The 11,164-nt window shown below is 40.6% G+C and overlaps 1 protein-coding gene across 2 annotated transcripts; it reads right to left on the reverse strand.

Annotated features, from left to right (window-relative positions):
* Positions 1-360: 360 nt before the first annotated feature.
* On the reverse strand, positions 361-10,496 carry LOC115226183 (ATP synthase subunit s, mitochondrial). Of its 2 annotated transcripts, none has more exons than XM_029797185.2 (4): positions 10,342-10,496; positions 7,480-7,688; positions 2,369-2,528; positions 361-633 (listed from the first exon to the last, which is right to left on the reverse strand). In XM_029797185.2, the coding sequence occupies exons 1-4, from the start codon at positions 10,461-10,463 to the stop codon at positions 495-497; spliced, it is 630 nt and encodes a 209-aa protein (XP_029653045.1). In that variant the 5' UTR covers positions 10,464-10,496; the 3' UTR covers positions 361-494. The 2 variants fall into 2 exon arrangements, with proteins under 2 accessions (XP_029653045.1, XP_029653044.1); XM_029797184.2 differs by having other exon boundaries at positions 2,369-2,531; positions 10,342-10,494.
* Between the last annotated feature and the right edge of the window lie 668 nt (positions 10,497-11,164).

Consider the following 11,164-nt stretch of genomic DNA (forward strand, 5'->3'; position numbering starts at 1 on the left):
GCTTCGTATATTTTACCCCAGTGTCACTTTGATGGCATGCACTGCTCTATCACTCAATAGTAATAATACTAGTAGTAGTAGTAGTAGTAGTAGTAGTAGTAGTAGTTACAAATTTTAGCACATGACCAGCTTTTGCAGGTGGTGGGGTAAGTTGATTACATAAACCCCAGTGTTCAGCTGGTACTTCTTCTATCGACCCCGAAAGAATGAAAGGCAAAGCTGACCTCAATGGAATCTGAACCCAGAACGCAAAGACAGATGTAAATCCGCTAAACATTTTGTCCAGTGTTCTAAGAACCCGGCCAGCTTCAGGACGATGACCAAGTGAATCTTGTTGGTAAATACTGAACGAATCTTGTGAACAAATGTTGTATTTTTTAGAGATTTAATAAGAAAACTAAAATAAATTACATCGGAAACGCCATCATCATCATCATTTTCACAGTCAACATTATCTTTCCCACCACCATCACCAACCGCAGCCACAAGTGTTATTAACCTCCAGGTGGCTTCCTTAGTTCTGCCTCAGGAAAGTGGACGTCGCAGTTCGGCATCTGACGTCTCAGGTGTTCTAAACATTCTTTCTTGCGTCGTATCTCAGGTAAGTTGGACAGGTAAAGGTATTGTAAGTTCCTGTGTGAGAGAGAGAGAAACTGAGAGGAAGTATATGAGAGAGACGAGATATAATATATGAGAGAAGGGGTGTGAGAAAGGTGGAGTGCATTGCTGAAAAAAGGAGGGAGAGCACGTGGGAAGGAGAGGAAGGTTCACCATGAGGAACGTTTACCAAGAAAATGCATCCATAGTATTAATAGTTAAAAACTATTTTATTGCAAAAATAACTCCATTCAATTGATGACAGTAAACTTACTGGACATGTTTATATATATATATATATATCTTTTACTCTTTTACTTGTTTCAGTCATTTGACTGCGGCCATGCTGGAGCACCGCCTTTAATCGAGCAACTCGACCCCGGGACTTATTCTTTGTAAGCCCAGTACTTATTCTATCGGTCTCTTTTTGCCGAACCGTTAAGTTACAGGGACGTAAACACACCAGCATCGGTTGTCAAGCGATGTTGGGGGGACAAACACACACACACACACACCACACACACATACATATATATATACATACATACGACGGGCTTCTTTCAGTTTCTGTCTACCAGATCCACTCATAAGGCTTTGGTCAGCTCGAGGCTATAGTAGAAGACACTTGCCCAAGGTGCCACGCAGTGGGGACTGAACCATGTGGTTGGTAAACAAGCTACTTACTACACAGCCACTCCCTGTGCCTATATATATATATAGTGGCTGTGTGGTAAGTAGCTTGCTTACCAACCACATAGTTCCGGGTTCAGTCCCACTGCGTGGCACCTTGGGCAAGTGTCTTCTACTATAGCCTCGAGCTGACCAAAGCCTTGTGAGTGGATCTGGTTGACGGAAACTGAAAGAAGCCCATCGTATGTATGTATATGTGTGTGTGTTTGTGTGTCTGTGTTTGTCCCCCAACATCGCTTGACAACCAATGCTGGTGTGCTTACGTCCCCGTAACGTAGCGTTTCGGCAAAAGTGACTGATAGAATAAGTACTAGGCTTACAAAGAATAAGTCCTGGGGTCGATTTGCTCGACTAAAGGCGGTGCTCCAGTATGGCCACAGTCAAATGACTGAAACAAGTAAAAGAGTATATATATATATATATATATATTATATATATATATATGTATATATATAATATTAAATTAGAGATAAAACACACTATTAGGCAAATCAAACAATGAAAAACATAAGCCAATACATAAAATTAATTAGTTATATTATTTTAAATATATATCAAAAGTATTAAAAATTTAATAAAAGATAATGAGTAAAACACTACGATCGTTTCATGGCCTAATATATATATATATAAGAAATATTGAATTTCTAAATCTCTCGTAGAGACATGTACGGTGGTGGGGCGATAGAATGGTTGTATACTGTCAATCTAACAAGAACGTGACAGTAGGGGGTACATCCCACCGCTGTATAGCCCTAGGAAGCATCGAACGCCTCCTGATGGCTTTGACACATTTTTCCCTGTGTCCTTATATACATTTACGAAGGCGGTGTTTGTCTCCCCTTCGTAAATGTATATAAGGACACAGGGAAAAATGTGTCAAAGCCATCAGTAGGCGTTCGATGCTTCCTAGGGCTATACAGCGGTGGGATGTACCCCCTACTGTCACGTTCTTGTTAGATTGACAGTATACAACCATTCTATATATATATATATATATATATATATATAAAGTATTTCCCTGTTTTATTACTGTTCTGATTTAGAAAAGAATCAAGAGACAAAGGCGATTCCAACTCACTGTAGCACAGGCAGATGGTTCAGTCCTCTTAGAGTCACATTACCAGCACTGGAGATCTCCAGGTGTTCCAAGGAATCTTTCACGTAGTGTAGCAAGTGCAAAGCATCATCATCCAGGTAATAACAGTTCTTTAGAATCAGTTTCTTCAAAAATTTCAATCCTTCTGAAATAATATCATATAACATACAACACGTGTGTATCTCTGTGTACATTTATATACACAAACACAAATACATATATTTATATGAGCGTCAATAATACTTTAATTGTTCCACGTCCTGCGTTGCTGTGTTTTTTTGCTCTTTTTTCTGTGTTTTCTTGTTTGGATTAACTTTATGTATATATTATATATATATATATATATATATATATATATATATTGTTATATTTCGGAATGGTCATTTCAACACACGACTTCACATAAAAAATCTTGCACAACAAATATATAAACGTACTATATATATATATATATATATATATATATATGAATAAATAAATAAATGGAGTTGAACGAAGATGTTAACAAAATTCCTTTACTTTCGACATATGTTTTGAAGACAACATGGTTTTATTCCAAAGGAATAAACGGTGTAAGATGCAATCTTCTCATCAGGAAAGAAAAGGAGCCTCTCTCAACAACAAGACAAAACAATAATTGCGATGACTGCCTAAATGATAAACAAAACGATAAAGGAATTTTGTTAATATCTTCGTTCAACTCCATTTATTTATTTATTCATATATAACACACAAATTTCTGCACATGAAACCGGAGTTTCTACCCTTGGACAGGATGCTGACAAAGTAATTTAAGTAATTTAATTAGGTGAAAGTTCTTTTTACCGGTTGCGCATTTGTTATGCTTATCAAAAGATGTTTTTTTAAGAGAGATAGAGTTCCTTTCTGATAGATTTTTTCCTCTTATCTGACTTTTTGTTGGGTTTGCATAAAGTCAGATAAGAGGAAAAAATCTATCAGAAAGGAACTCTATCTCTCTTAAAAAAAACATCTTTTGATAAGCATAACAAATGCGCAACCGGTAAAAAGAACCTTCACCTAATTAAATTACTTAAATTACTTTAATTATTTTGTCAGCATTTTCTTCATTTCCTTTTTTATATATCACAACTCGTCTTCCACATCTCCTTTTTTAAATATATATATATATATATATATATAACAACAAAATTTTATATAGAGTTACCCAAGTTTCCGTAACCACAAAGCCCAAGCCTTGTGGGTGCAAAACCTTAGGTAACTCTATATAAAATTTTGTTGTAATAATAACTGTTCTGTTTTTTAGAGTGTTTCTTTCTGATATATGCTTTTTTATTATTTTTCGTTTTTCAGTTCATCTTTGGTGTTACAAGGGGTTTTGTTGGTTTCTCACTCAACTGCACCCTACACATAATTAAGGGGGTTGCAGTCTGGGGAGTTAGGTGGCCAGATGTTAGGGGTGATATGATTGCAGAAATTGTCTGACAGCCAGACTGGGTTCTCCTGCTTGTGTAGTATAGTGCAGAGTCCTGTTGCCAGACAGGGTCTTCCAGAAGCTACCCTCTTGACCCAGGGCAGCACTACCTCCTCTAGGCACTTGATGTAGACCCCCGTATTGAGTCTGAGGCTGTGTGGGAAGAAGAATGGAGGCATAAAATCACCATTCCTAGTGATCACTCCAAACACCAGGGTGTTGACTGGATGTTTGATTTTTATCACTCTTGGTACATATCCTCAGATTGACACCCAAACACTCTGAAATGTTCATATTGAAGCTTCCAGTGCAAATGCCAAGCAGTACAGCATGTCGTTTCCAAACTTCTAGCAGAGTCAATTGCGTCATGGTGCTGTTTTTCTCACGGCGAACTGGCAGAAACATTAGCACGCCGGGCAAAATACATAGCCGTATTTCGTCTGCCGTTACGTTCTGAGTTCAAATTCCGTCGAGGTCAACTTTGCCTTTCATCCTTTCGGGGGTCAATAAATTAAGTACCAGTTACGTACTGGATCGATATAATCGACTTAGTCCGTTTGTCTGTCCTTGTTTGTCCCCTCTGTGTTTAGCCCCTTGTGGGTAGTAAAGAAATAGGTGCTGTTTTTCTCACAGACGGTGCCCAACTGACCCTACTATACTATGTAGTCAACAAAATCAAAAACAATCAATGTGCATGTGCCAAATAAAAAATATAAAATCGTGACAATTTACCCATCGCACCCTGTATGTATGTCATCATCATCATCATCATCGTTTAACGTCTGCTTTCCATGCTGGCACGGGTTGGACGGTTCAACCGGGGTCTGGGAAGCCAGGAGGCTGCACCAGGCTCCAGTCTGATCTGGCAGTGTTTCTACAGCTGGATGCCCTTCCTAATGCCAACCACTCCGTGAGTGTAGTGAGTGCTTTTTACGTGCCACCGACACAGATGCCAGGGTGGGAGTCTGGCAGCGGGCATGATCGGTTGGTGCTTTTTACATGCCACCGGCACAGAAACTGCACTTGCGCAGTGGATTTGAAAACAATTATAACATGTAAGCACGAGGCATGTTCTGTATTGCATTGTATTTATATGTTATTCTTGGCTTTCCTGCTGATGATAGCTGTGCCTAGCAAATTATTTTATTTGCTGAAGATAGCTTGAAATCATGGTAGGGGAAACGGATGATAAATATTTTTATTTTTCATTCCCTTCCAAAATTACCTCTATCAGTGGTTTGGATTTTAACTAATCCTTCTAGCGGGTTAGATATCCTATTATGGCCATCTCTTATGTGTTTAAATGTACACTGTATCTATGTGAATAATATATAGTCTATTGACTAGTGTTTTTCTTCACTCTAGACCACTGGTAGCAGAAAATTTCTAAATAATTTTTTACTACCCTGAAATTTATAATATACTAGCAGTATCGCCCGGCGTTGCTCTGGTTTGTAAGGAAATAACTATAAAGCATTTTTAGAGAGTTATAGCCAAAAAATAGCCAAAAAATGGAAAAAAATGATGGTAACTTTTTTTTGAGAGTAAAAAAGGTGGAGTTGCGTCCCCTAGACAGTTTGCGGTTTGTGTTTCTGATTCTCGACCCCATGTCGAATTTATCGATTTTTTTCAGAACTGGGGGAACTTTTCAAAATTTTCGCTGCGTTAGTTTTGAATTATGACATTGGGCTATGTGTGTGTCAAGTTTCATCAGAATCGGTTGAAAGCCGTGGTCAGGGTGAGGGTACAAGCTAACAGACACACAGAAACACGCACAGACAAACTGCCGTTTATATAGAGAGAGATCTATTATATAAAATCCGTTGTCTGTCTGTGTGTGTGTCTTCTAGGATCTCGGACATCCTCCATCCAATTGCGTTCAAATTTGATATGTAGATACCGATGGTATCAGGGCGTGTATAAGTCTTGAAAAAATTACAAAAATCGATTCCAGGTGAGAATGCGATCGATAAAGCCGTGGGAACGTGCATTTGTAAAATCGTTTTTCTTTGGAATAGAAAAAAAGTCTATCTTTATTTCTTCTTTTGCTGGTGTCTCAAATTTAGGTTAAATCAGTGTTTCTCAAAGGGGAGGAATATGGGACGGTCGGACAAGTTGTTTTGAGAAAATTTGGTTTAAATGTTTGACAACTCAGCACCGTCCACTGGATGGGGGGCGTTTTGTTTGTGTGTATATATATATATATATATATATATCAAGAACAATCTTACTTAGAAATGGATGCGTGCGTTCCGTCATATAATAAATTAATAAATAAAACATATGCATATACACATACATATATGTACGTACCTACCTCTACATGTATATATACATGTATATAGACACCAAAAAAAAACGTTGAATACAATGAGAAACGAAAACATAAACACAAAACCAAGGAACTGGACATTTTTCTTAAACAACGAAAAAATAGAGTACAGGACAGATAACACAAGGAAAATTCCCCTTCTTCAGTCGCCATGGTTTCATCTACTCTGTGTTTCGAAGGTGAAGGCGATACGCATCTTCGATAGAAACTTTCCTACCAAGTGAAAAGCAAATTAAATAAAATTTGAGATCTTTTTGCAGAGGGGTAAAAATGGTAACAAAAACAGGACAGTAACGACATACATTCATATGTATATGTGTGTGTATATATATATCAGACTATACACTACATCCCTTTGTTTGGGTTTGCTATACTCTCTCTTTTTCTTTTTACTAGTTTCAGTCATTTGACTGCGGCCATGCTGGAGCACCGCCTTTAGTCGAGCAAATAGACCCCGGGACTTATTCTTTGTAAGCCCAGTACTTATTCTATCGGTCTCTTTTGCTGAACCGCTAAGTAACGGGGACATAAACACACCAGCATCGGTTGTCGAGCAATGCTAGGGGGGGACAAACACAGACACACAAACATATACACACACATATATATATATATACATATATACGACGGGCTTCTTTCAGTTTCCATCTACCAAATCCACTCACAAGGCTTTGGTCGGCCCGAGACTATAGCAGAAGACACTTGCCCAAGATGCCACGCAGTGGGACTGAACCCAGAACCATGTGGTTGGTAGACAAGCTACTTACCACACAGCCACTCCTGCGACTATGTAGAGCTTTTTTTTAATGAGTATCACTGGATTAGTTAAATCCATAAACTGTGCATTGAGTAGCACCTGTTTTTCAAAGGGGCCAGCCTTGTCATGCTGAATCTCCTTGGGAACTACATTAAGGGTACATGGTGTACTCAGCCACTTACACGTTAATTCCACAAGCAGGTTGTTCCGTCCATTGGACCAACTGGGAACCTCATCGTCATAACCAATGGAGTGTCGGGCCATTTTCAAATCCAGTGCTTAATTTATTGCTCTCTTGGGGCAAGCGGCTGAGTCGTGGGGATGTAAACAAACCAACACCAGTTGCCATGCAGTAACAGGAGGAGACAAACACAGACACAAACACACACATAAATATATACAGAAGAGGCTTCAACACAGTTTCTGACTACCTACCAAATCTGCTCACAGGTCACTGGTCAACCTGGGGCTATAACAGAAGACGGTTGCCCAAAGTGAGACACTGATGGTATAAGCCATGGTGAGTACCCAGCCTGCCCTCCCCTACGTACCCAAATGGTGGAATCCAATATTCATAACTGCTGTGTCTGTGGCATCAATTGTCTCCACTTTGTAGCGGGAGAAGTTAGTCAATGGTAAACGGTTGTAGTCCCCTTCTACGTATTTCATTCCTTTCCAGTGAATCTTGCCGCCACTCCGTAGAACCCACTCTGCACAGGCTCGGTCTGGCCCCACCAGTTTCACTCGTTCAGCATCAACCCTGCCAAGAGAGGAAAAAAGGTGCAACGCTAAGTCAAACTGATGAAAAGACCTGTTGAGGCAAGTGAAAATCAAAAAAAAAAAAATCAAAAAATCAAAAATCAAATCAAAATCGAAATCGATCAACATCAATGGAATTTGTAGTTGTGGCACATAAGAGAACCATCCGAACGTGACCATTGCCAGTGCCGCCCCGACTGGCCTTCGTGCCGGTGGCACGTAACAAACACCATCCGATCGTGTCCGTTGCCAGCCTCACCTGGCCTCCGTGCCGGTGGCACGTAAAAAGCACCGTCCGATCGTGGCCGTTCGCCAGCCTCGTCTGGCACCTGTGTCGGTGGCACATAAAAAACACCATCCGAGCGTGGCCGTCTGCCAGCCTCGTCTGTCACCTGTGTCGGTGGCACATAAAAAGCACCCACTACACTCACGGAGTGGTTGGCGTTAGGAAGGGCATCCAGCTGTAGAAACACTGCCAGATCAGACTGGGCCTGGTGCAGCCTTCTGGCTTCCCAGACCCCAGTTGAACCATCCAACCCATGCTAGCATGGAAAGCGGACGTTAAACGATGATGATATATATATATATATCTTTTACTCTTTTACTTGTTTCAGTCATTTGACTGTGGCCATGCTGGAGCACCGCCTTTAGTCGAGCAAATCAACCCCAGGACTTATTCTTTGTAAACCTAGTACTTATTCTATCGGTCTCTTTTTCCAAACTGCTAAGTTACGGGGATGTAAACATACCGCCATATATATATATATATATATGTGGAGGCATAATGGCCCAGTGGTTAGGGCAGCAGACTCGCGGTCGTAGGATTGCGGTTTCGATTCCCAGACCGGGCGTTGTGAGTGTTTATTGAGCGAAAACACCTAAAAGCTCCACGACGCTCCGGCAGGGGGTGGTGGTGATCCCTGCTGTACTCTTTCACCACTCTTTCTTCTGTTGGCCTGCTCACTTAGCCAGCGGGGTGTCGTCTTTCAAAGGCTAAAACAATGCGAAGTGCATTGTGACCAGCGATGTGTAACAACATCTGATGGCCTGGTCAGTCACGTGATCATGCGATATACATATATATGTATATTTTAATTAAAAAGTACCTTAAATAATGATGTTAAATAATGACGACGATTTCACCTATGGTGGAATTGACCTATGGTGAAATTTACTTGGAGGAATTTTCCGTGGTGGAATTTACCAGTCACCTGCATGTCAGTGGAGCGCTCAGCCACTTGCATGTTAATTTCACAAGCATGCTATTCCATTGATCGGGATCAACTGGGTCCCTTGTCATCCCTTGTCAACTGCCGTCATCAGTTGTTAGTTGTCGGAGCACTGCATCCTTCAAAACTTCCATGCTTCCTGAGAGATTCGCCAACACTACACCTGATTTTCTCCCCTCCATACACACGCTGAAGCATGGAACAAACTGCCGGCATCAGTTGTTAGTTGTCGGAGCATTGCATCCTTCAAAACTTCCATGCTTCCTGAGAGATTCGCCAACACTACACCTGATTTTCTCCCCTCCATACACACACAACCATGTATCTGACACTGTTCCCTTTCCAGACATTTCTACATTACTGCATATACTTTATATGCACTTTCTGACAAGTTGTGGTGCACCTGAGCACTGTATACAATAAATTCATTATTATTATTATTTAAAAACTCCACCTGTCTAACACCCGTGGACATGTTTACAAAGTCAGAAAACAGCACAGCTCCTTCCATGACTTTCGGAAACATTTTTTCATGCTAAGAATTGCTGAAGCATGGAACAAACTGCCGGCATCAGTTGTTAGTTGTCAGAGCACTGCATCCTTCAAAACTTCCGTGCTTTCTGAGATTAGCCAACACTACATCTGATTTTCTCCCCTCCATACACACGCTGAAGCATGTATTTGACTCATACATCGTTCCCTTTCTAGACATTTGTACATTACTGCATATACTTTATACGCACTTTCTGACAAGTTGTGGTGCACCTGAGCACTGTATACAATAAATTCATTATTATTATTATTTAAAAACTCCACCTGTCTAACACCCGTGGACATGTTTACAATGTCAGAAAACAGCACAGCTCCTTCCATGACTTTCGGAAATATTTTTTCATGCTAAGAATTGCTGAAGCATGGAACAAACTGCCGGCATCAGTTGTTAGTTATCGGAGCACTGCATCCTTCAAAATTTCCATGCTTCCTGAGATTAGCCAACACTACACCTGATTTTCTCCCCTCCATACACACGCTGAAGCATGGAACAAACTGCCGGCATCAGTTGTTAGTTGTCAGAGCACTGCATCCTTCAAAACTTCCATGCTTTCTGAGATTAGCCAACAGTACACCTGATTTTCTCCCCTCCATACACACGCTGAAGCATGCATCTGACTCATACATCGTTCCCTTTCTAGACATTTGTACATTACTGCATATACTTTATACACACTTTCTGACAAGTTGTGGTGCACCTGAGCACTGTATACAATAATTTCATCATCATTATTATTATTTTTAACCAACAGAGTGCCTGTAAGGCCTCACTAAATCTAAATCTGACAGCCACAGGTCCTATGACAGAAGCTACAAAAAAGGACCAGGTGGGTTGGACATGTAGTAACTATAAATAAGAGTTAAGTACCATACCTGTTAAAAACAGCATAAAGCCATCCCCACAATGATCTGCTTGGTTGAGGAAGCCCAGAAAATAAGGTGTGTGGTTTGGTGCCAGTCTGAAGAAGGCTTCTGGAAAGGGCCAATAAGGGCATCTTGATGCCTGAAACAATAAATCTCAAGATTTAATGAATCCAACAAGACATGCCTGTTAGATTAATTAATGAAGGATTTAACACATTAATTACAGGATTTACTCTAGTAGTAGTAGTAGGAGCACCAAGTTGTAGTAGTAGTAGCGGCAGTAACGCCAGTAATGGTGGCAGCAGCACCAAGTAGTAGTAGTAGTAGTAGTGGTGGTAGTAGTAGTAGTAGTAGTAGTGTCGGTGGCAGTGGTGGTGGTAGTAGTAGTAGTGGCAGTGGTGGTGGTAGTAGTAGTAGCGGCAGTAGCAACAGTAATGGCGGCAGCAGCACCAAGTAGTTGTAGTAGTGGTAGTGGTGGTAGTAGTAGTAGTAGTAGGTTTCTGTTATCTTCAGAAATGTAAACAAAGCCACTTCCGGTACTTACGGTACCTATACCGAAGGATCGCCCCGGTATAAATTGATAATACTAAGAAATATTACCGGTCCCTGACACATTGGGAAAACAAACTGCTGGTACGCCGCATCAGATAGTTGGAGAGGCACTGGTCTAGAGTGGCCCCCACCCACCACTGGCTGCATCAAAGGGAAGATGATGATGGTGTATGTAATAAATTACTCTTACTCTTTTACTCTTTTACTAGTTTCAGTCATTTGACTGCGGCCATGCTGGAGCACCGCCTTTAGTTACAAAACTGCTAAAATCGGCAGTAAT

This window comes from Octopus sinensis, linkage group LG29 (genome assembly GCF_006345805.1).
Source record: "Octopus sinensis linkage group LG29, ASM634580v1, whole genome shotgun sequence".
Lineage (NCBI taxonomy): Eukaryota > Metazoa > Mollusca > Cephalopoda > Octopoda > Octopodidae > Octopus > Octopus sinensis.

Bases quoted from the DNA above. Each gene is read 5' to 3' on its own strand.
- LOC115226183 (XM_029797184.2), bottom strand. From the start codon at position 10,463: ATGCCCTTATTGGCCCTTTCCAGAAGCCTTCTTCAGACTGGCACCAAA. The intron at 7,689-10,341 runs GTATGGTACTTA...CTCTCTTGGCAG, and splicing joins CTTTATGCTGTTTTTAACAG to GGTTGATGCTGAACGAGTGA. The intron at 2,532-7,479 runs GTACGTAGGGGA...ATATTATTTCAG, and splicing joins TATTGGATTCCACCATTTGG to AAGGATTGAAATTTTTGAAG.